General features: G+C 39.2%; 1 protein-coding gene across 1 annotated transcript; it reads right to left on the bottom strand.

Moving 5' to 3' along the window:
• Positions 1–548: 548 nt before the first annotated feature.
• GTF2B (general transcription factor IIB) lies at positions 549–25,004 on the bottom strand. The gene is made up of 7 exons (XM_074961380.1): positions 24,826–25,004; positions 21,526–21,632; positions 6,531–6,664; positions 3,185–3,331; positions 2,919–3,048; positions 1,957–2,238; positions 549–901 (listed from the first exon to the last, which is right to left on the bottom strand). The coding sequence occupies exons 1-7, from the start codon at positions 24,840–24,842 to the stop codon at positions 768–770; spliced, it is 951 nt and encodes a 316-aa protein (XP_074817481.1). The 5' UTR covers positions 24,843–25,004; the 3' UTR covers positions 549–767.
• Positions 25,005–26,761: the final 1,757 nt, after the last annotated feature.

Genomic DNA, 26,761 nt, shown 5'->3' with positions numbered 1-26,761 from the left:
TATTTGACACAGTTTATCATCTTTTGTAGAATGAGATGTCAGTGTCCAAGAATTCAAATAATTCAGTCTGTTTCTTTTAGTTGCTTCAGAGTTAAGTGAAATTCACAGAAACAGGGTGAGACCTCAATGAGAATCAAGGAGGCTGTGCCAACAATGACTAATCTTTTCATAACAAGTTCAGAAACCTTCAGCAGCAGTTGTGCAAATATTCAAACTGCTTTTGGGCAACTGTTTGCACAGTGGGTTAAGTCTACCATACTGTAAATTGCAGCTAACTACAAATATTAAAGCTACACTAGAGATTAAAAATTGCCAAGAAAGTGAGTGTGAAAGTATTTTTGATAGGACTCATATTGGTATGAAGATCTGCCAGATTATGTTCAATCTTATACTGCTCCAACTGTGTCACATTCTAGCAAAATATGCAAGTCAGTAAATGTTTTTGGAAAAGTTTATTGGGAATTACATAATTTCAATTGTTTTCCAAAATACATTTTACTAGATTCCCTACAAAAGAAATCTAAAGTATAATATGAAATTTAACTTGTTCCAACAGTCATTAAATATTTACTTCCACTAATATATACATACAAAATGCCACACAATTATTTTGTTTACCCTTGGAATGTGTGCTGTGTTCCAGCAGTTTGATTTTCATATCCTCCTCCAGTTCCACAATATGAAGGCTCAGTAGCAACACTTTATACATCCTTTATTATAGGCAGAAATCAAGTGTTCTTTAGAAATTAAATGTAACCTTAGCAATTTTACAGCTGGGGTAGTTTGTCCACAGGGGTGTCAAATTTGAAGTCTGCTGGGAAGAGATCTGGAGCTCGTGGATAGATAAGTCTATAAGATTGTCGGATTGTAACATCAGCAACACCAGCAATATCTCCTATTTCTAGAGAAATGAACAGAAGCAAATTAAGCATGGATTAACCATTTTCTCTTGCTTTGTTTTATTTCAAACACCATTTTGTAATCAAGTTCCTGAGTTTTGCATTTAAAATCAGAACCACAACTAGAGGTAAAGGCAAGGAAGAAAATACTGTTTTGGCTAAGATCTGCAATGAATCTAAATGAAGAGACAGAAGGAGAAATCACTCACCAGAGGAGATTATAGAAACAGCTAGTGTTAAGACAAGCAGAGGAAGTAAGGGAAGGAAACAGTTTGAGGTATGCAGGAACTAGTTCATGTATGAATTAAAAAAATAAGGATGGTAATTTTGAATTTGATAGTGAAGTGAATGAAGGTCTGTAGAATTGTTTGAAGATCATGGCGGAGTGCAGAGGAATGTCATTTCTACTTGTGTATGTGAAAGACAGGCAAGCTGCATTTTAGAGTCTGAGAAGACCACACAAGTTGTGTAAGTCTAGGTGAGAGACAAAGGCACAGCACAGAGCTGAAGTGTAGGAGATTTCTTTACCCAAGAGAAGCTCTTGACCACTACAAACTAGCCTCAAATCATCCTCCCTTGCAGTTGTGAACACAGAATGATTTGGGGGGTGGGATGACATAGCCAAGATGCAATCTCCAGCCCATCCCAGCTGCCAGAGTGGTTTATAATTACAATAGGGATACTAACAACCACCACCACCACCACCACGTTTACATCCTGCTTTGCTGAAATATTCAGAATGTAAGTGTACAAATGCTTAGTTGGGCAAAAACTGTGGCTGTAGACTCAAAGTTAGCATAATTTAAACAGCCCAATTACTAAACCACACAAACTGGAATTCAATTTGTGGAGCACAGCTAAATGGTGCTTAACTTTTACATTCCAAGCTTCATGAGAAAAATGTCAGTTATTGTGGGTCTCACATTGTCCACCCATGAACAGGTCGCTTATGAAGCTCTTTTAGACTTCAGTGAAAGATTTTCTTTGCCTTAAATTAAGTTTTTCCTACATATTTCCTGTTAAAATAATGGATAAAGCTGGACCATGAAGATTTTACCTTTCTGGGTCCTTTTCTCTGCTGAGGCTTGTGATGCCATATAAATAGCTGCAGCTGCTACAGAGATTGGACTCCTCCCAGGAACCAAGTCTAATTCCACAGCTTTACGTGCTATGTGTGTCGCTGCCATCTGTACTTGTTTAGGAAGACCCAGATTTGAACAAAACCTTGACATGAAATCTCCAGTTGTGATCAAATCCACACTGGTTTCCAGAGCCTTCAAAATAAGCTTAAAACACCGACCTATTTCTTTCTTCGAAATCCTGGACACTGCACATATTTCTAAATAAAGAAAGAATTAAAATGTAGGTTTAGTGATGTTTGTTTTCCAATTTAAGCATGTAAATTTCTCCATAGTTGTATTTTTCAGCACCCCCTCTATAAAAGAATGGTCACAAAGCAGGCCACCACTGTAAACAGTTATTAATACTTCTACCACATTTGAAAATTTCTTGTTAAATTAGACAATTTTCAAATCATGCAAATCCACTGCTAACTGCTCTGCAAATGACCATGGAGTCTGACTATCTTTGAGAGGCAAGTGTGATGCACAAAAAAACACACACAACACACAAGTTCCATTCAGTCATGGAGCTGTTGGTTCAAATGTAGATGGACGAATCCCTGCAATGCTCAGATCATCAGGCAACACCTTTTAGATACTACCAGTGGTATTCAAATGTCATATTCTGAATTTCAAATAGTAACTCAGGAATATCCTTAATACAATTAACTTCCAAGATAGCTAAACCCAATAATCCATTTGAAGTAATGGGCTGCATATAGGAAAATCCTAATTAGTAGTACTATTCAAGTAATTAAAATAGTCAAATGTAGCCTGTTGCTGAAATTAACATTCACTGTAGCCCCATTTCTGGATCCTACCAACATACTGCTATAATACTAGCTAAACCTATCAAATAAAAAATAAATATCTTTAATCTGTACAACTGAAAACTTACCTTTAAATGTTCTAGGAACGCCCTCTTGTCTACAGGCTATATAGAGACAAGCAGAAGCAATGGCATCATTACTTCTTCCCTTCAGGCTCTTCTGCTCATACACTTGTTTGAATAAATTATTTGTTCGATCCTTTAAAGCAAGAAGACTAAATTTAATTAACTCTAGGCCATTTAATTAGGAGCAATATCAAAAATTCATGTGCTCATTATATTATGCTAACTAAGTCAATGCCAGAACAATTGAAGGAAAGTAGACACGAACTTACAACTATATTTCTGGGAAGGTTGATTCTGTCTGCCATGTTAGTAATTTCTCTAAAGGCATTCATCATTGCTCGATCAGAGCTGCTCATAGTCCTGCGATTCTGGTACTTTGAATTTCCAAATTCATCAAAACTTGCTGCACCTGTGCCCTGAAAAGTATGATTTTATTATTAATCTGATTCCACACTTGAAATATTTAAAGTACAAATTTTCCAGGTTTATAAAATTCTAATTCAAGACTTAGTTGGAACAAATACATAAGTGAAAAATCTCAAAATCAAGCAGCGTTCCAAACTGCACATGTAATATCTATACCACCATAACTCCACTGTGAATCTCCATTCCTAGCAAAATCAGAGGATCTGGGAGAAGGGTTATCAGGAGACCTTGCAAGAATTCTCAATCTAAAAGAAAACATGGATACACAACAGGTAATGTGTCCCTTTAAAACAACCTTACTGCTGAAGTTAGACATCCCCACTGGTTCATTGTGGACTAGCACAATTCGCTAGCTAATTCGGCTAATAAAGCATAATTAAACCTCTGCCTTTGTGAGCATGCCTAGATACCTTACACAAAACCTTCATTATACTACTATTATGTACCATCAACACAACCCATATTGCTGAATTGGAACACTGGATGTGCCCATTACAATTGCTAAAGCCCGAGGGCACTAAGCCAAGCCTCACACAACTAATACCCGAGTGTCATTCGGTCTGTGCTGCAGCTCATTTTGGCTGAACGGTAGATTGGAAAGATGAAGTTTTATGATTAGGACAGTGACAATTTGTTCCAATGATGGCTCACACAAAAGAAGTGGAAGTCAAAGGCTGAATCAATTCATAATGATTGATCCAAAACCAATTTGTGGGATGCTGCTTGCTTAGAATAGGAAGCATTTTAAGTTGTTGCCGTATTCAGAAACCAAACATTATGCCTGAAAAAACCCTAAGGATTCCCACACTCACTCCAAGAAAAATTGAGAAAAATGTTAAAAAAATTAAGACTTGATTACTCAAACTGGCAATGTCAATGCATAATCCCTGCATGCATTTCCCCCCACCCCCCCCCATGTCTCTACAATTTACGTAAGTGTAAGATGCTTGTCGTGAAAAAGCTTATCATTCCTGCCCAATACAAATTGTTTCAAAAGTTAAAGGACTTGAAGGAAACACCATATTGAAAACAGCACCTTTGTCAAACAATGCATGTCTGATTAACATGGCTGAAAATCTCCAAGCACTGCCGCCTTTTAAAGGCAGGAAAAATGATTACTTTGTAATTAGTCTTGAGTTAAGATATCCTCTCTGGTGCCACATAGCTAATGTCAGATAGCTCTCTTGGAAGCACCTTGCTCTTTATTAGAGTTGTGCCTGGATGTGTAACAGAAGAATACTTATTTGGAACATTTCAAGAAGCAGTCAAAGTTTTCCACCTTCAATGGGAGTGATATATTGCAATGTGCACAGATACTAGCGAATGTCAGGGAAGAACAGTGATTTAGTTACACCTATTGCCTCTTCTTGCCTTCACTGAGTCAAACTACCAAGCTCTCATTACTAAGAAAATGCCTAAAAACCAGCTGTTGTAGTAAACTTCATTGCAGGGCATTCAATTAATTCTTGACTCTGTATGTCTGCATGGTGAGTCCCCGTCACCATTAGCTCCTTTCACACGGAAATGAGATGGCTCCCAAAGTAAAGAACTAACAGTTCTTTAAATTATGGACAAATTCAGATTTTTCTGAATGATCAACAATCTTCCCTTGCTAACACCTTCAAATAAAATTCATTGTGAGTGGTACACAACTTAACTTGCTCAGACATCTTTGGGTGCTTAGGCAGAACTCATCACTCCAGAAAGAATACAAGTGTTCTCTATCCACAACAAGGGAGAAATCATCATAAAAAATAGAAATTTATTTTCATGTGCAAGAAGAAACTTTATTACCTCCTGTTTCAGGCTTTTAGGAAACTTGAGAAACTGCTGCAACTCAAACATCTGAGGAAACTTCAGACTCAATGCACGATTATTTTCTATTATGAGCCACACAGGAGAAAGGTGGACCAACCACCCCTCATCCCAGGTGCTCTTGATTCTATAGCATTGAGCTGACCATTGTAAGACACCTCTCATGTGAGAAGAGCCCATAATTAACTTTCTCTACTGGACTCAGATTTTGAAGTCTCTAAAAAAGGAATACCAAGCTTTAGTTACAGAAGTTCCTAGTTTTCACTGTATCACTGCAAGTTAGGTTTCCTTTGGTAGTGATGATAATCACAATTGCCTGTCAACCAAAAGTGGAAGACTATTTCCCCAGTTAAACCTGGTATGGAACACCTTTCCTAATAAGACAGGCTCACCCATCACATTGTTAAGTTTTATTTTTCAAAAAGCAATTTTGAACTGAAACTTTTTAATTGTTCTAGTTAGGAGCTCATGAAATGTATTTAAGTGTGCTGGAGGAAGATGGATCACAGATTTTAGTTTAGAAGGTCAACCAGCACTAACAATGTGGGAAACCTTTCGCTGTATAAAATGGGATTTCACAGTGCAAAATGCACTTCAGGGCATGAAGTAGGGAAGATTTTTGTTTACAATATCAAAACAAATAGCAAACTTCTAAGTGGGTCACACTACTTTGTCAAACTGGTACTAAACTTCCATCTGACTAGTTTTATAATCCTACACATGTACAATGCAGCAGGATAAAAGTACATCAAGCCAGTCAAAAATAATGTACACTACAAACTGTTGGAACATTCAGGAACTAGGAAAATTCCAAATTTGTATTTTTAATGTTGTTATACCAAACAAACAGTTAGATAGCATTCCTGATAGACATGCATACAGTTATCTTTCTCCTCATCTTAAATACTAAATTGATACAAAATTTCTCATGAAACACAGCCTAGTTTGAATACAGAATTTTAACTGATGCCTCAAAGGATTTTCAGGTATATTCCAAATGTGAAAAATTCTGCAGTTCTAAGTCTATGTATGATTCCTTAAGGATACACAGTCATTTTTCTAACTGCATTTTCCTTAGCAGCAGCAATGGAAAAGCAAAGTAGGTAGCCCCACAACACTATCAATGAGTTTTACTTCTTACCGAGAAGGTTCGATTAGTCCAGTATTCCTTCTTACTACCCCCTACTCCACACAGGAGGGGAGACTGCCAAATCTGGACCATAGCAAGTAGTTATTGTGATGAATTCAGTTTATACCAAACATTTTATTTTTATGGCATTCAATTCTCTGCATAGGTTTCCTGTTACCATATAAATATGTACTTGACATAAAATTTTATTAAAAATGTTAAACATTTGTATTTTAAAATGTTACCTTGCCAATCATTGTAGTCAAATCCCCATCACTCAAGAGAGGATTCTGGGTGTCTCCAACTCGAGATGGGTCTTTTGTTGCTTTATCATTGCTGAAAGTTCTCCACTCTGACCCTACATCTATGACCCGGTCACCTGAATTCATAAAAAGTAATAATCTGCATTATTGTAACACATTACCTCAAAGTATTTTGCATTCATTAAGCCTCACTATGCAGACTGCACCCCTCTGAGCTATCAGCTATAACTAGGGATCATGTCATCCACCAACAGTCACTTCTGGGATAATGTGCAGGAGCTATTTAACTCTACAAAACACTAGAGGGGCAGGAAGTAAAAAAAGGTGTAACTCAAACTGCAGGGAGGATTTAAGTAGGGAGAATGTAATTACCTGTGTAGGTATTTAACCAGGATACACAGGGTTAAACTTTCCTACTCTTACAGAGTGTCCTGGGATCTTTAATAACCAAAAGGAATTAAGACTTTAGTTTCAAGAAGGCTGTTCCAGGAGCCTATTGCTCCCTGTGGGCTTTCTAAGGCATTGATTAAACACTAACTTGAAAGGAAGTGTGTCACCTAACTAGATCACCACCACCACTTCTTGCAGCATCAATTATGTTCCTTCACCCTGGTCTACACTGGGGGGGGGGGGGGGGGGGGATCTAAGTTACACAACTTTAGCTACATGAACAACGTAGCTGAAGTAGACGTACTAAGGTCGACTTACCATGGTGTCTTCACCACGGTGGGTCAACTGCTGCTGCTCCCCCATCAACTCTGCCTGCGCCTCTCACGGCGCTGGAGTACAGGAGTCAACAGGAGTGCGCTCGGGGGTCAATGTATCGCAACTAGACTAGACACAATAAATCGATCCCCGCTGGATCGATCGCTGCCCGCAGATCCTTCATATTCTACCCTTCGTATTCTCTGACTTAAGTCCTGACCCAGTCTAACCCTGCTTAACCTAACATCTGGCAGCATCACAGAATGTGTGTATTGAATATTTACGCATGAATTTTTTTTTTTTAAAGTACTGTGCTTTAAGTTATCACTTCATTAATTCAGACTAAGAAAAAGAGCCAAACCCGTGTTCTGTGACTGAACTGTCTGCCTCAGATACACTTTTGGGTTTCTATACCTGCATCATGTTATGGGAGCAAATGGTAATGGTCTGAGGAACACTGCAGTTGTCTCTTCCTGACAGCTTTTCCCACCCCTATTGCTCCACTCTTATCTGTCCCAATCTCCTCCTGGAGTAGTTATCACCAAGCCAGATTTGAAAACACCAGCATATAAGAAAAGGAGAAATTCATTAGCTATAACTCAGTAAGACCTGGGAAGTAGTCCAGCTCTCAGTTTTTATTTTTTTAATATTAGAAAAGAATCTACAATGCAGTAACACTGATGCAAATAATCTGAGAAAAGTCTAGAACATGGTCCTTCCAAAGAATTTTAATGTTCAAGTCTAGGGAATGTCTGCAAAAATATGACTAGAATCAACTGTAGGAATGGAAGGGAACTCTACAGGTCACCTAGTCCAGCCCCCTGCACTGAGGCAATGCTAAGTATTATCTAGAATATAATTATAGTGACTGCATAATACATTTCCACTATAGAAATCTGATTAGTATAAGCTGGAGTCAGATTTTTTACTCCTGATGAACAGTGCTCAGACCCTCAAAAGCAGGCTTGTTAGTAAGACTAGTATAAGGAAATGTAATTATTTTGTCATTAGGTAAGGATCCAAAAAGAGTGGTGATAACCATAAGCAACTAATAGTGAGAAAGACATTGGTAGTCTGAGATAGTAACAGTTCACCAAGAATAAACTTCCCCTCAGAAAGACCTTTTAGAAGAAATATGGGAAGAACAATGGATATAGGCCCAACTGCAAAATTCACAGGAAAAAAATTTGTAAAAAGGAACATTTTCTTCATACAGACCATGAGGAGCATGTCTGACGTTCATTAAGCTAATCAACTTGAGACAAAAACATCTTTAGATAACACTGAGCAATTATTTGTGAAATTTCTCCCTTACCAACATAGGATAAGCCTATTTAGCTGTTCAACCCAATAGGTAGCTAGCGGTCTGTCTTAACTATATTCATACCTATGCATCACCTTGATGCTTACAGGGTGGATAAAAGTCAATGATTTTTTAAAAACAAAAAAAAATGGATTTATTTAAATCAGATTTTTTGATAAAATGCTTTTTGAGGAAAAAACCTATCTAAAGATACATTATAGCTCAAAGATATCATTATGGAACAGGGATTATAAATTCTAGTTCTGTAGTATGAGACAAATATATTCATGTAATGTTTAAGAAAATTTTTGTAAAGGAGTTCCAATAGTTTATGGATTAGGGACCCAATCTTATGGGGTTCCAGGGGCTTCTGTATAGATTATTTAGGTTAATCTTTCTATCTACCCAATGGGACTCAGTGTTAAGTCTAGAAGATACTATCAGAGATGCATAGTTTTGCAGTTCTCAAACTGTGGATTTGTGTCTCCAGAGATAACATGCTTGTTAACAGAAAAAATGTTTTTAAATAAATAAAACAAATATATAGAGGTAAGAAATAACTGACCACAACCCTATTGTCCCTCTGCAAATTTGTGTACACAGAGTCAATCCCTTACCTCTCTCTGAAAAATGTGAAAAGGGAGGGACAGGCAGTAGAAACAAAAGTGAAACTGTTTGAACAGCATATTCCGGAAGTCTTGAGGTCTTTCTGAGTGTAGCCTTCATTGATTTGAGATCTACCATACCATTCTCTCACTAGAAGGGAAATCCTATAATGGCAGCAGACTGTAAAAGAGACCCAGTTTGGGAATAAACCATTCAAGAAATACATGTTTGCTGATGATGTTTTAAAGAAATTCACACCAGTGAACTGGTGGAAGTCACTTAAGCACTTGGATTCAGAGACTGTTGAAGTGACAATCTCACTTAACAGTAGTAGCTTCTTCCGCCGGTGTAGAAAGAATATTTTCTTCCTTTGGACTAATTCATTCCAAACTGAGAAATCGTTTGGGACCTGAAAAAGCAGGAAAGCTTGTTTTTCTTTTCCAGATTATGAAAAAAAACAGGAAAATGAAGGTGAAGACGACTGAGTTAGCTGCAGAAGCCAACATTTTAAGTTTCTCATGTTGACCTGGCTGACAGTCAATTTAAGTTGTTTTTCCTTTTAAAAAAAAAAATTAACTATTTTAAGTTAACAAAAAACCTGATTTGAAAAACTCGAATGTTTAAATTCAAAAATTCATATGCTTGTTTTGTTAAAATAGTTTTGTTTGCTACTGAAGAAAAAAAATCCAGAATATATCACATTGTTTTAGTTAAATAAAAAAATTTAAATGTCTCTCTCATACTGTTCTCCTAATACAGCCTGGCAAGAAAGTCCTCCAAATATTAATGATTAACCTGTTGAACTGCAGATATTTATGAAGTCATTGGGAGGTGAAGTATCTGCTTCATTTACCTTTGGTAAACGAAATAACCAATCATCCATTTTCTGATATAGCTGCAAAATTAATCTGAAAAGTTTTCAAAATAAATCACTAAAAAAATGTAGCATACACCTTCTAAAAATGAAACCTACATCCGAGTTGTGAAGAATATGTATTAAGGTTATAACCACCAACAAGAACGCACTTTTATGTAGAAATCCATGATTAAATTGAGTCTTCCAGACTAGTGATTTAAATCAAATCCACCCTGGATGCTTAATTGCTTTGACACAAACCAAAGAATATAAAAACGTCAGCATGAACAAGAACTGCATTCAAGAGTATAGAGGTAGAAAATTAAGAAAATCTAGCATGTATGGTGCAAGGAAAGCAGATATCCATCCTTTCCATGACTCACACCCCCCCCCCCCAACTCAAGTTAGCAGACAGCATTATCCTCTGGCTCCTGAACTCTGTAAATATTTAAGTAGTGCTCCTTCTATGGCCTAGTAATAACTTCACTTCAAGACAACCTCCCCAAATACTGTTTACTGCATCTAAAAAAAGCAAAATGTACTTAAAGTATTGGCATGGTATAAATAGAACACTGAGTACAGGGAAATGATGTAATAATTTCCCACACAAATGGGAATGACCTAAATGACTCACTCAAAGATCTGCCTCTTGTGAGTTATGAGCCATTCCTGTGCGAATGAAAAAAAGCATATCACTGCCTACTTTTACAAAATATTACAAAACAGAAGACTAACATTACTATGCCAATATAGTAAAAAAGGATCAACTAGAACAACCACTGAAGATATTATATGTCTTTAGATGCAGTATGCAAATATTTTACATTAGCAAGAAAAATATGAACTCTTACAAGTAGCTAATTACATGTAGCTAATTTAACCGCAACAAGTCGCTAAAAAAAATTTTTTTTTTTTAAATGAACAAAGCCACTGTTTTAAAAACCTGATAAGAGATTTAGGCACACAAAATCTAAGTGTGGCCCTTGAATAAATGATAAAATAGACAACTTCAAAGTTTTAATACAAATTGTATAAAAAACAGTGTAAAGCAACAGAACTTAGAACAACTGAATTTTCCTGGCTGAGACATGCATCCAAATATTGAGCTGAAATTCCTAGGTCTAATCCTACCAAAAGGACTTCCTTGTTTGGAAGCATCTGTAAAATGGCACTTCATTACAAGTGCTAATACCAGTCATTGTTTTGGAAATACTGAGCCAGCACTTTTGAAATTTATTTACGTTTCTGCATAGTGATGACTTAAATAGGTTATAATTATTTACTGCAATTGTTATCAGTAATGATGGAGAATGTACAATACATGGGAGGGTGTACATTTCCTTCTCTATTTTCAAGTCTCCCATTTCATGCAGAATCCCAAAACTGGTTAATACATACTTCTGTAACGCCAGCTGGAGGCAGTGTCAGGCACTCCATTTAAATTTGTCAGGAAGACAAGTAAATCTAAGTACTTTCTCCCCTTTTATGAAAGCTTTCAGGAAGAAATTCTCAGAGGATAGGGTCCATTCTCAAGGAAAGCCATTATTAGACTAATTTAATAAAGTATTTTACAGGACAAATGAATACACTGTTTGCCTGAACATTTCTTTTTCTCCATTCTGGTATGCAGCTACTTTTTAAAAATATTGCCCAAAACCAAATACAGACAGTAGAGTCCACTTTGATTTTAGGTTCCCAAACATCTGAAAAGCTTATTAAGTAGAATTCAAAAACAGAAAAACTTCTAACATTTGCCTTTTTCCCTACAGTTGACAAATGCAGTGGAGGAAATACTACAGGAATCCAGCATTCTACTCAAGTCAGCATCTAAAATTAAAATGCCACTTCACATCTTTCTTTTTAGGATTTGTTTAAGAAATGTCTAACCATCACAAACTATATGTACTGTAGTCTTACAAAAAATGATAGTAAACATGACTTCTCAATGAAGGAAATATTTGTGTCATCAAAACTTAGTGTTGAGAACATTTTATCTGCAATTATACATCTTAAAGGAACACTGTCAACTACTTTACAGTAATGTACACTCAATTTGTAATACCTTTTGTGAAATGGTATGCATGCTGATTTTGTTTTCCATTTGGCAAACTGGTTTTTATCTTATTTGTAATGCAAAGAAAGCATAGCTTAAACTGTAGATGCTTAAGCAAAATAAAGATCAACAAGATTAAAATTAGAACCCAAAGTAACAGATTCACAGTTTACTAGTCATATTGCATCTTGAAATAGTGTCTAAAGTTTCCCCTTGCGGACATACTGCAATTTGTTTTTAGGTGCATTTTTACTCTTGATGTGCTTTAAAGGTAGCTATAAATTTGCAAAAAAAAAAGTACACTTTATAGCCTTCAGAGCCTTGGTCTTAAATATATTCCATTATCAGTAAAATTAATTTGCATTATTGTACAAAAGCACTGTAAATACAGTACAGAACTATTTTAAAATTCAATAAAAGTTAATTTTATTCCTGTAGTTAATTAAGGAAAGTGCTGCCATCTAGGGATCATTGAAATTATTGCTATTTTTAAATTAGAAAAAATAGTGAGAGCCATGATCTTGCAGCATCAAGCAAAAAAATGTAGAATGAAAACAACCAGTGACTTCTGAACACATCAATATATTCTGGCAATCTTTTCCAAGATGGTACTCCTTTTGAGAAAATATGTTAAATGGCAGTCCCTATTAATAGAGGCTCTACCAACAGTAATTAACAATCCTGAAAGATCGATCTATTAGAAATTTCAGCAATTTCAAGTATGCAAAATGATTACCTCTAAAAAAAATGCAACTGTACACATTCAAACCTAAAATACTTTTAGACAAAGTATAAGCATGTCATACACATATGTAATAGATCTACCTCTGTTTATGCTAGATTAGACAAGAATCCCACTTTGAAGAAGAGTAAATATCATTACAACCAATCAAAAAGCTCAGATTCAGGAAGAACTGGAAAGCTCAATACACCTTTTTTGGGGTCCTTTCTTCTGGTGGTTTAAGTGTAGTAAGACTGAAATAGTTCACTTGGTATCTTAAATGGAAGAACACTCACTTAATATTAAGTATCACCAGTTAAATTGACCATTCCTAAATGACCTGGTTGAAACGTGTCAGTAAGGTGTATTGACTCACTATGAAACACTAACCTGATACTTGCCTCCAGTGGTTTCAGAATGGAATGATTTAAATAAAAGCATTTTAAATCAGATTTTAATTTAAATCAAGCAGGAAATCTTGATATAGATAAAAAGAAAAAGGAGTACTTGTGGCACCTTAGAGACTAACCAATATATTTGAGCATAACTCTTCATGAGCTACAGCTCACTTCATCGGCTGCATACTGTGGAAAATACAGAAGATGTTTTTATACACACAAACCATGAAAAAATGGGTGTTTATCACTACAAAAGGTTCTCTCTCCCCCCCGCACTCTCCTGCTGGTAATAGCTTATCTAAAGTGATCACTCTCCTTACAATGTGTATGATAATCAAGGTGGGCCATTTCCAATGAGTGTTTCGTTACAGAAGTAAAACTATTTCCCCATGTTTATTTCCCCCCCCCCCCCCCAGTGGTCTCTCCAAGGTTCAACTATATACCTTATTTCCCACATCTCACACAATGTCATTTTGAATAAAAGAATTGTTTGGCACTCATGTTCTGTACTGTTCAGACTTTTTTTAAGTTGGAGAAAACCAATTTTTTTTTTTTTAACTTAAACTTAAAACATTTTTGAAATGCTAACCAAAGTGCCTAACAAAAGGGCTTGCTATTCACACATACTACTCAAGTTAATGACCATATGTTCTCATGCAAAGGTTAACTTTGTTCAGAATGTTTAGAAGTATCAGCATTCTTCATTATTGATGTACAGTTCTGTAACAGATGCAGATATTAAGTTTTCAATTAAACTTTGACAAGGAACACTTTCTTTATTAATGTCTCAGGCTAGGAAACTTTGAACAAAAGCAGGGTTAAAATTAAGAGTCAATAGTTGCTTATCACTAATGCTCAGTTCTCCATCCCCAGTAAGTAAAATTTTAGATTCCTCAAGTTGGCATTTCAAATTTTAGATGTTTGCAGTTTTGACAAGGAAACCTTTAAAGGGGAACAGATTTTTCATATGGTATTAACACACAAAATGAATTAACATTACAAGTGAAGTGCCTATAACCACCCACTACTGAATGAAAATCAGAGCTACTCAAATGTTCCTCATACACAGACTATACTGACAACAGCTAAACGAATTTTCCCTCACTCTATAGGAACCTGAATTCTTGAAGTGAGGACTTGAGTTCTAGCCGATTGTTCTGAATTTCAATGACAGTCTTGATGTGCAATACAGTGGTAACCATGAAGTCCTATGGTGCCACAGATTTATACTTCATGCAAAAGATGTGCTAAGGTTAATCGAATCCACGTTTTTAGAAGTATAGATATTATAATCTAAATGAAGACAGTAGGCCACTTATAGCTCATACTGTAGCAGAAAACCTAGACAAATGAAAATTACATGAAACAGCCTAAACTGACTAACAAGACAGCTATTAATAAACATCAATTTATATGGGCAGTTACTGACTTTGAAGCTTTGGATCCAGGTCAAGTGCCTCAGGATTTTTTGTTACTACCTAAAGAATAAGACTTTTCTCCTTTATCCAAAGAGAACCAAGGAAATTATTTTGGTCTTCTGCCTTTTGGCCCTATATATCCATTGGAGCAGCTAAAAAGAAAAAAAAGGATAAGCTAGTGTGACAAGTTCAAGGAAAACATGAACTGAACATCAAGATGATAGCTGAAGGGGCTAGAATACCAGGACTGCATCTAATGAACCACTGGGCAAGGTTGAAATGGAAAGGTAATGATGTTTCGGTCACCTGCCTTCACTGCTGATCTAGTGAAGGTGGAAAGCAAAGAGGACTAATTTGAACTAGACACTGGTTCTCTCCTGTGTCCTAAAGAGACCCAGAAGACCGACTGTATCACATGCAGCTTGCTTACACTTTCGTGTTTTCCTTGAGTCTGAGCAGTAAGCTTCTTTACAGAGAGCAGGCATGAGGAGCTTGTCAATTAAGGACCTCACTACAACCTACACACTTTCAGCACTGATCTTGCATCACCTCCAATTTAATTCTATACTAAGACTAGAGGAAAGTAATTCGCTTATTACATTTTTCCTCATCTTTATGGCAAATTGAATAACTGCGATGGGAACAGGCATTGAAATATGAGAATCACAAATTTATCAAGAACTAGAAAAATAACCACTATTTTTAACTTACAATATCAGATAGTTAACAGGAATACTAGTTTCCCTAACATAGGGCTTAAGACTCTAAAAGTTGCTATACTGCCACCTCCACCTAGTTAGAAAAATTAAACTGGCAACTGTCTTTGAGCCATCTGACTGCAGATGGAAAGATAAGATCCAGGATATGTCTACATTGCAATTAAAAACCCGCAGCTGGCAGATGCCAGCTGACTCAGGCTAAGGGGCTGTTTAATTGTTTTGAAGATGTTTTAGCTCAAGGTAGGGGATCATCCCATACTGCAGGGTCCTAGAGCCCAGGCTCTAGCCAAGCCTGAACATCTACACCACAATTAAACAGTCCCTTAGCCCAAGCCCCATGAGCCTGAGGCAGCTGGCACAGGCCAGCCACAAGTGTCTCACTGCAGTGTAGACATCCTCTCCCCAGTCGCCACACTTCTGATCAGAACATTAACAGCCCATATATTAAAACTGGGCTTCAGGTATGCGCCACAGGTCCATGGTCCCTTTCTCCCAATGCATTAGGTATGTGGCTGATTTCACATAGATGGGAGAGGCCTAACTAGCTGCTAGGCTCCACCTTGTCCTTTATCCCCAAGGCAGCTCTGTACTCTTCACTTCACTCCCACTCAGCAATTGTAGCCACTCTCCACACTTACTGGCAGGTCGATGCTGCCGAGCATGAGGTTTTTCAGCACTATCCCAGCCTCCCTTATTGCCCTTGTCCAGCAGGCTGGACGAGTTGCTCTGAAGTGATAAAAGGATGTGGTCAGGGTTTTAACCAACTTGAAATCATCAACTCAACTCAGAACTGCATTCAGGATCTTCTCCTGAACCAGCACACAAAACACCACATTACTGTACCGTACATGCTACAAAAAAGTGGCTTAGTTTAATTTTTGGCAATAGTAGGGCAAATGAACTTGGTGAAATGCAGGAATTCCTCCAGTAAAATTCTAGCAGATCTGGGGCCTAACCTGATCATATCCCCATAGCATTTCAGGTTTTGGTCAATCCAGATTGAGACTCTAGCATTAACACATAAATCTTACTGATATCATGGGCCAAAATTGCAGATCTTAATTGAGAGCTAAAAGGGCTGAACATTAGCAGCTAGGAGACAGGAAAAAAGGTCAGCTGAGTAACAGTTCCTGAGCAGCAAAGGTCCAAACTAAAAGGAAGGGTAGTGAAGAGCTGAAGAGGAGTCCTTCCTTGAATAAATTAACGTAACACCACTTTCAAGCTGTAAGATCTTCATTCACTACAAAATTACCACTATAAAGTGTGTGCAACCTGTTTTAACAATGCATACCAACACTACACAACTTTTAGGACACAAAGTGACAACTATTGTGCAATGAAAATGGGACTGTAAGTAGACTGAATTTAATCAAACTGAATTTTACCAGGACACTAAGGCAAAACCTCAGCTTTTACAAGTGGTTCAAAAGAATCCTTAGCATCTAAAATTAGTCAAGATCTGTTTAAAATCCCGTTGAAAAGACAGCATCTCCAACAGCAGTTTCCCACAGATTGAAACAGTGTTTCAAGTAGTGACACAGAACACTGTCAGTCAAATCACTACCAACATTTCTTAATTACCTTCTAGGAAAAAAGGGATATATGCATTTCCTGCAGTACTCAAAGGCAAAAATAATGGTGTGGAGAATAAGTGACGTGCATTTCTCCAGTTTTCCCAACTCCCCCCATTCCTCCCTCCACATTTCCTTTTCCTCTCTCTTTCCTGCTCAACCAGAGGCTATGAGGATATACACTGTCTCACCTGAATTACAGTACTGATTTTGTCCAAGCTACACAAGGAGAAAGAAAAAAGCTGAACAATCCAAAAAAAAAAAAAAAACAAGGAAGTCAGACTTTTCAGGTTTTGGGAACCAATGTGTTACAGGTATTTTATTCCAGGCCAACTGCTGTTCTGTAATTAAACAAAAATACACCTTTTGACCAATACCTGACACTCCTAACAGCCAAAAGTAGAGAGTTAAGAAAAATGGCAAATTTGACATTCACTCAAAAAGGATTTCATTACCAATTTGTTTTTTATTGCATTGCCTGGTCTGTCATCTTTCCAAAAAGCAAATTATACATCATCAATGTATTTTATTATATACCTATGCACAGAACCAGATTTTTGCCTTTGTGCCAAACTACATTTGTGACATATAGAAATGGTGGTGTTTTAAACTGAATTCATCACTTTTTCTTGCAGGTGGCTTACAAAGACCAGCTTATTTACTTTACTGATCTACTACTCTAAGAAATTCTTACCAGTCCTCAGACTGCACTTGTACATGCACATGCACGTACACGTACAACTGGCAACTGAAATTACCATTTCTGCTGTACAGGGGATAAGAAACCAAAAAAGATTGCTCATCATTCAGCAGTGCTCCATATTGGTCTTAATCTACACTGGTTTGGTGAGGCTGAACTATAAATCATGACTTTGTGGCTCTAATAGCAGGCCCAACCACTACTTCTCATATAGAGGGAGTGCATGTCTTGTGGAGGTTATTTCATCCCTAAGTCTACAGCAGCAGACACAGAGCACCTCTGTGGCCTGAACGGAAGATTTTGGCTCCACGCTTTTAAAGCTTCCAGGCTCTGCATACTTGACAAGTACAGGAACCAAGATTTGAGTTTATTTATCAGTTTGCTATCCTGGTACTTCACTTAAATTCCTTTAGAGACGAGTAAAAGGGAAGTTACGATAAATGTTCACACTATTTCTCCTGTTTGGTGATCTCTCCAGTTTGTTTAGGTTTCAACGTAGCAGCCGTGTTAGTCTGTATTCGCAAAAAGAAAAGGAGGACTTGTGGCACCTTAGAGACGAACCAATTTATTTGAGCATAAGCTTTCGTGAGCTATAGCTCACTTCATCGGATGCATTCACTGGTCGTTTAGTTATCTCTTACTTCCATTTAATTAACACACACTTAATTTTCCAAGCAAACTGATATAAACCCAAAGTAAAGACTTCAACACAGGTAGGAAAACTGAACTGCTAAAAAGGGAAGTCCGAAGAAGAAAAATTAAGTGCACTATTTTGCACAATAAATGTAAATGCTAGTTCCTTTTAACACCGGATCCATACAAAAAAAACCCACACCTCAATACTGTTGAAAGCTTAGAACTCTACCTGTGAAGAAAAAGGCAATGTTTTCCCAATAACAGGAGCCCAGAGGATTTAAGTTCATTTTGTGATTGCCAGAAGCCCTCTGAACCACTCCACAATATGACTCAGCCAGAAGTCAAGCTTGTGTTAACAGTGTTTCTCAACCAAGGTCCGGGGCCCCCTGGGGAACAGTGAGCAGGTTTCAGAGGTCCGCCACACAGGACCAGTGTTAGACTTGCTGTGGCCCAGGGCAGAAAGCTGGAGTCCCACTGCATGGGGCTGAAGCCTGGGGCCATGAACCCCATCACCTGGGGCTGAAGCAAAAGCCTGAGCTTAACTTCACTGTGCTCCCTGTAGCATGGGGCCCTGGACAATTGCCCTGCTTAATACCCCTTAACCCAGGCTTTTATATGCGGAAAACCACTTACTGGACACAGGTAGGCCATGGAGTTTTTATAGCAGGTAGGGGGGGGGGGGGGGGGCCTCAGAAAGAAAAAGTTTGAGAACCCCTGTGTTAACACAGTATTTTGTTAAATCCCTGGCCATGAAAAATTCTTGTTGCTTTAGAACAGCAGTTTTCAAACTGTGGGTCAGGACCCCAAAATGGGTCACAACGTCCTCTGAACGGGGTCACCGGAGCTGGCTTAGACTTGCTGGGGTCCAGGGCTGAAGCCTGAGCCCCACTACCCAGGGCTGAAGCCAAAGCCCGAGGGTTTCAGCCCTGGGTAGCAGGACTCAGGTTGCAGGCCCCATGCCTGGGGCTGAAGCCCTTGAGCTTCAGATTTGGCCCCCATACCCAGAGCAGTGGGGCTCAGGCTTCGGTCCCCCCTCCTGGGATTATGAAGTAATTTTTGTTGTCAGAAGGGGGTCATGGTGCAATGCAGTTTGAGAACCCTCAACTTTAGAATTACAAAGAAAACATCAAAGCTGTTAATTTAAAATGAAAGCAGGCCAAACTGAATCCCAAAAGCAAACATCTCACTAATGGGAAACAAGAGGGCATATCCAAGAAATGGGCTTCCAACATTTACTTCTGATAAATTTGAAGCTTACAGTTGGTGCACTTCTATTTGTGAAACTGTACATCAGCTGCACTCATCTTTTTCTACAGACAGACATAAGATGGCTGCCACCAACCTATAAATAAGGTTACACCACTAAGATAGTATTTTGTGACTTTGCCTAGAATAATCCAAGAAACAACAGCTTCAGCCTGGTTCATACATTATTCAGCCTCGTATATAAATTCACATGGACTTATTAGGCTACAAACCAGAAGGTAAATCGCGTATTTCAAAAAACGAATATTAGGTGTTCAACATCAAGTTAGCTAAAAATTACATCCAAACCTTCAGAATTAACGACACTTAAACTAGACCCATTTAATTAAAATGACACTGTTTATTTGGGCATGGAGGCATTAAATATGTTTTAAAAGGGTGTGTAGATCAGTTAATATATAGTGGACTTAAGAGAATTTCCACAGTAATTTAATAGAGAATTAAAACCAGTTTGCTTTTCATTAGAAAAGCGTACAATAGGTCCTGTTTACAACACTTCCCTTAAAGCATTACTTCCGATTTAGTTGTAATTCTGGATAGAGACTTTGGCATTATTAATGAAGATGTTTAACTCAGTGTGTGACAGCAGTCGAAAAAAATAATAATGTTATAATGCTAAAAGAATGGGATAAGAATATAGAGAATTGAATGCCACTGTATAAGTCAGTTGTACGCCATCTCTTGGAATAGTGTTCTTCTCGTCACTCTTTCTCAAGAAGGATGTAACTGAAATACAGGGGGTTCAGAAACAGGCTAAGAGAATGATTAAAGGCATGGAAAAAACTCATATGAAGAGAGATGGAAAACAATGGTACCTTACGGAAGAGAGGTATAAGAAGGGACATCATAAAAATGTATAGGGTAATGAATGAAAAACCAAGATATATCCAGAACATTTCTATTCACACACAAAATAATTCAATGAAAGTGACTGATGACACATTTAAAACTGATACACGTACTTTTTTATACATCGTAAAATATTAGCCTGTGAAAATTTCTGTCACAAAATATCACTGAGGCAAAGCACTTCACAGGATTAAAAAAAAGACTGGGCATTTGTTTGGATAAGAATAACCAAAGTTAGAACCCGGGGGAATTTAAAAATTAATTAAGTTTTGGAAGGGATATAAAGCCTCTTTCAGGGCAGAAGCCAACCTAAATGGGAACCAGCAAGAAACTTCTTATGAGCAGGTTATTTCATAACTACCTTCAGGGTTTCTTGCCCTTTCCTCTGAAAGAAGTGGTACTGGTCACTACCAGAGACATGATACTGAACTAGATGACACACTGGTCTGATCCAACACAGCAATTACTGCATTCCTATGTACTGACATTTCCAAGTATTTTGAAAACAATACATTAATCTAATCCTTTTTGTTAATTCTTTTAACTAGCTGGTGATCACATTTGAAATCCGAGTTTTCATGCTTAATTTTATATCACATTTAAATATGTACCCCAATTTACATGTGTCACCATTGTACTGGTCATGAATTGTAATACAGTAAAATCTTCACATTTGTCCATGTTATATGAAGCATCCCAGCTTTAAATGAAACAGATGCCTCTAACACTGCAAAGATCAACCCTTTTCCAATATCTATCGCTATATCTTTGAGACATAACTGAATTTTGAGACAAATGAGATATTTAAAATAGCTATTTGTAGTCCAAGAACCCCATTTTCCCCCTGAATTTGGAAAGTCAGTGGTTTAAAGGCCATCTGCTTGACTTCCATCAAGCAGCAGTGGTCAATTATATTCTCCATAATGTGGGTATCTGCTACAAAACTATTGAACTTTATACAGCTCATTTATTTAAAAGTGCCAGTAATTATCAGAAGACTGCCTCTTCAAAATAGTAGATTCTTTTTAGAAAAGGGAAAATATCTATTTAGTGCTAAGTAAAAGGCTTAAAACACACTAATTTCTCACACACCCCAACCATGAGAAAAAGCAAATTACTTCAGATAGTTGATCTCCATTTTTAGAGTGAGTCACAACAACTTGAATAACTACTTACCCACTACTAGTCCACATTCAGGACAGATCATGTCTCCGGCTCTGTAATCCTCCACTAAAATGGAATCTGGATGATTTGGACACGTCACTCTGGGAAGCACATCCAAACTAAAAGAAAAAGATTGAACACAGCATTCAAAATATTTCAAACAAACAAAAGTTCATTTCCAGAAAAAGATTTCAAGTTAGAGGAAAGCAATTTAAACTACAATATGGAAGAAAACTTCAAGCCACATGCCCTTACTGCTGTTTTTAACATACAGCACAAATGACCACAGTAATTTACAAACATGCAAATTGTTTGTGTGGAGCAATACATTAGGAGCACTATATGGGATTTCTGCAGAGAACAATAATTTGGTAACCCAGGATTTATGGAGATTAGAACTCTGAAACATCTTGCCATCTAAAATCCTCAAGGCTACCTCCTTTGAGTGAAGCGCTCTAATAAAAAAAAAATATATATATATATATGGTAAATTACTAGACTACCTAAAAATCCATTCCTGCTAAGTAAATGCCTACCAGAAGTTAGTGATGACCATGTCATTCTAAATATTCCCTCCTGCATTTAGCTAGCCATTTTAAAAAAATCTAATTAGGTTATTCCTTTAGTGAGCAGTGCATTCTTTACTGTTTTAGAAAACCACCATCTTACAGTACCAAAAATTTACCAACTTGATCAGTAAATCTAAAAAAAAAAAAACCTCCACCGTTTTAGCCAGATTAAAATACAAAATTAAAACATAACTTGCTAGGTCGGGAAATCTTTACATTAAACAATTTTAGTAAGATAAAGCAGCAGCGATTCACAGAAGCACATACTAAGAAGAACTAAAGTAAGTAAATTTTATTGCATACATTCAACGGATTCCAGCTGCATCACATTTAAAAAAAAAGCTATGAAGAAAATTTCAGAGAACTCACAGAAGTGATGCTGGTCCATAAGCAACAACTTTCTGCCATATGGAGCATTTAAATAGGCATCCCAAGTTCACACGGCTGACTACATATTAAATAAAAAAGTGAACTAAATCCAGATCCACAAAGCAGAACAGAGATCTCTGACAGTATCTTGTAGCAGCAGCATATCAGTGTAAATAAAGTCTGCCCATTTCTCTGGACATTTACATTATTCCCCCTTAGTTTATACGTCTGTACACTGAAATATTTCAATAAAATTCATGGCCACTATATTTATTAAAGCGTGCATTTATTTCACTGCTACTAGAAGTTGTGATAACACTGGAAAATGTTCACTAAACCTAGAGCAGATACAGAAGGGGAAGTAGATTCACTCTACTGTCCCATCACAGTACCTTTTAGCCCTAATTTGAAAGAACACTTTCTTCACCCATAAAGGACAGTTCAGGCACTGGGACCATTCAATCACTAACTGATAAATGTCCAAAAGAGAAAACTGTGACAGGAACCCAAAGAGTAATTAGACAGTTTTCAGTGCTGCTAATGCAGGCCAAAAAAAAAAAAGGGACCTACCTATACCACATGATCATGGCGATGAGGAAAATTGGGGATGATGGAATGTTGTCTAACAAATTTTATGGGGTGTGAAATAGAAGAGCTTTTAACATAAGAACAGCCATACTGGGTCAGACTAATGGTCCATTTAGCTCAGTATCCCATCTTCAAGACAGTGGCCAGTGCCAGATATTTCAGAGGGAATTAATAGAACAGGAAAATTAGCAAATGATCCATCCCATTGTCCAGGTCCAGCTTCTGGCAGTTTGAGATTCAGGGACACCCAGAGCACGGGGTTACATCCCTGACCTTCTTGCCTAATAACTTAATGGAGAATAGGTCCACTAATGGCTATCCAATTCTTTTTTGAACTCAGTTATACTTGTTGCCTTCACAATATCCCCTGGGAATGAGTTCCACAAGGCACTGTGTGAAAAAATACTTCCTTTTTTCCCCCCAAAAACAAGGAAGGAAACTGAAGGGGACCATAAAAATCTTTCTATAGTAGGCCCTGCAAAGTTTGAAAGGGGCTTTTTAATAGGAACATTTAGAAGAAACAGAATATGCATCCAGACATATTGTAGCAACTCTTCCATTTATGTTAAAATATGGCCTGATTTAACCTGCACAAAGAGTTTTATACAGCAACAAAGGGGGGTAACAGACTACTCAGTTTCTAGCAGACCTCGGTTTCGGACCAGAATGCATCTTTACTCAAACGATCAAGGATGTAAATTAAAATTTTAAAAAATACTATAAAGCAGATGTTTTCAAACTGGAGTAGGTGCACCCAGAGGAACAGGCGGGGGAAGGGAGGGAGCACCACCTCCACCCTTGACTCACCTCTACAGGCTACCCAGCCTGCAGGTCAGTGTCAACACCACTGTGCCCAGCAGAGAGACACACATACACCTTCCCCTTCCTCTGAACACCTGAGGGGAGAGGGGCAGATTGGGCTTTGATTTTTGGCACCCCTCCCCGGGGTGGTAGGGTTCGGGCTCAGGCTCTGGCCCTCCCACCTGGGCTTACGGGACTCAGCAGGCTCAGCCAGTGTCCCCTCCTGGGGTCATGTAGTAGTTTGTGTTGTCAGAAGGTAGCCGCAGTGCAATGAAGTTTGAGAACCCCTGTGCTGGAGATCTCAGGCTTCCTATTTCAATATTTACGAGCTGATAACAGCAGCAGACCCCGTCACTAGCCTACATGTCACCACATCACTTACGAACTCTGAAGTTTACAAAAACGTTTGAAACTAGCATTCAGGCAGAACCAGGCACCCTGGCCAAGCTGCATATTATTCACAGGTGACCCGAAATCAGACCCTGAGCCTTTCTGGACAAACTCTCATCACTGCTACAAGGAGTCAGGGATGGGGGAGGGACACTAAAAGCAGAAACCAGATGTAGAAGGACCACAGGGAATGGGGCAGGGAATGGAGACGGGGCACCAAAGCGAGAGGAAGGTCAAAGCCCACCCCGCACAAAGGGGAAAGGGGGTGGTTGAAGGAGGCCGGGGCCCCCCCCCGCAGGGATGGAGAAGAGGGGGCCGGGTGGGGGAGAAGTGAAGGGCGCCAAGGCGAGAGAAGGGAGCGGGACTAACGAGCAGAAACCAAGACCCGAGATGGCAGCTGGGGGCGGGGGGACGCGTCAGCACTGCTGTCCCAGGAGCTGAACCTGGGGGGGGGGAAGACGCAGCCATTTTCTCTCCCCAACTAATAATCCGGAATCGCCGCGCTCGAGCTCCAGTCAGGCACTTTATTACTAGCCGCCGCCGCCGCCACTACCACTACCACGACCACGACTACGAAGCCCCTCACTCCACTCACCGGCTGGTAGACGCCATGTTCCTTCCTTCCTAGTCACAGGCTGTGCTTTCGCTGCACACGGCCGGCTCAAGACCAGCACGCAGCACACTCCCTTATATAGCCTCCGCCACTGGGGGCGGGGCTCTGCCAGGCCATCGGTACGAGACGCGCGAAGGGACAAAACTAAAGGGTTCGCGTTCTGCTGCCTCAACTTGAGCCCATGGAGACGGTGCCCGTCTGTGGGGCAATGGCTAGGGGCGGGGCGCCAGCTGGCGACACGCGCCCTCCCTCAGCCCGGCTCTGAAACTGACTCTCACTTTGTCCCGCCTCTGGAGGCGATCGTTGGACTGTCCTGTGGAAATAGCTGCGGGAGATAACAGCTTCAAGGTGGTTGCTTCATGGTTTTTCTTTGATTGACATGTTGTTGCTGTAATTATAGCCCTTACTAACATAAAAGGGCAGAAAAGGAGGACTTGTGGCACCTTAGAGACTAACCCATTTATTTGAGCATAAGCTTTCGTGAGCTACAGCTCACTTCATCGGATGCATTCAGTGGAAAATACAGGGGGGAGATTTCTATACACAAAGACCATGAAACAATGGGTGTTACCATACACGCTGTAAGGAGAGTGATCAGGTAAGGTGAGCTATTACCAGCAGGGGTGGGGTGGGGGAACCTTTTGTAGTGATAATCAAGGTATGCCATTTCCAGCAGTTCACAAGAACTGCTGGAAATGGCACACCTTGATTATTACTACAAAAGGTTTCCACCAGCCCCACCCCACCCCTGCTGGTAATAGCTCACCTTACCTGATCACTCTCCTTACAGCGTGTATGGTAACACCCATTGTTTCATGGTCTTTGTGTATAGAAATCTCCCCCCTGTATTTTCCACTGAATGCATCCGATGAAGTGAGCTGTAGCTCACGAAAGCTTATGCTCAAATAAATGGGTTAGTCTCTAAGGTGCCACAAGTCCTCCTTTTCTTTTTGCGAATACAGACTAACGCAGCTGCTACTCTGAAACCTAACATAAAAGGGGTAGACAAGTCTGAGTAGAGTGACCAGATGTCCCGATTTTATAGGGACAGTCCTGATATTTGGGGCTTTGTCTATTTCAGCGCTTATTAACCCCAGCCCCCTGTCCCGATTTTTCACAGTTGCTGTCTCGTCACCCTAGGTCTGAGGGATTTGGGTTTGACCTTCTGCACCTCTCTTGGAATTCATTTTGGTAGAAGATTTTGCAACAGCCCCAAGCATCGGGATCCAAAACAGATTGCTAATTCAAGACATAATTTAGAAAAGCACCACTGACTTTAATAGTTTTCCTCTTGTATCTGCAGATCCTCAGCATGTTTGAAAATCAGGCCACGTTGGTTTAGGTACCAAAATATACATTTTGGGGCCTTTAAAGGCCTGATTTAGGCACCAATGGCCCCAATTCTGCAAACACGCACGTTTAATTTTTACTTACAGTGAACAGTAAAAGTTGAACCAGGTGCAAGGTGTCTCAAGTTGTGCATCCAGTGATGAGCTGCCAAAAACTTAACAACCGGTTCCCTCCTCACCCCACGAGGGGGTCGTGGCCCATCCCTGCCCCCCAGGACCCCTGCCCCATCCAACCCCCCACGTTCCTTGATGCCCCCCCCGGGACCCCTTCCCGACTGCCTCCAGAACTGGGCAGGTAGGTCTCGTGGGCCATTATAGTGGGTGCCCACCCTGCCCCTAAGAGCCAGAGGGACCTGCTGGGGGGCAAGGTGAAGCAGAGTGGGGCGGCGCATTCAGGGGAGGAGGCGAAGCAGAGGTGAGCTAGGGCCGGGCGCGGGGCGGGGAGCTGCCGGTGGGTGCTCTGAACCCACCAAATTCTCCCCGTGGGTGCTCCAGCCCCAGAGCACCCACAGAGTTGGCACCTAAGGCGCCACTTTTGGCCAGTTGTTAATTTAGAAGCCCTTCTAAAA

Source organism: Natator depressus, chromosome 8 (genome assembly GCF_965152275.1).
Source record: "Natator depressus isolate rNatDep1 chromosome 8, rNatDep2.hap1, whole genome shotgun sequence".
NCBI classification, from domain to species: Eukaryota; Metazoa; Chordata; order Testudines; family Cheloniidae; genus Natator; species Natator depressus.
This window is presented reverse-complemented; position numbering and strand designations above follow the sequence as displayed.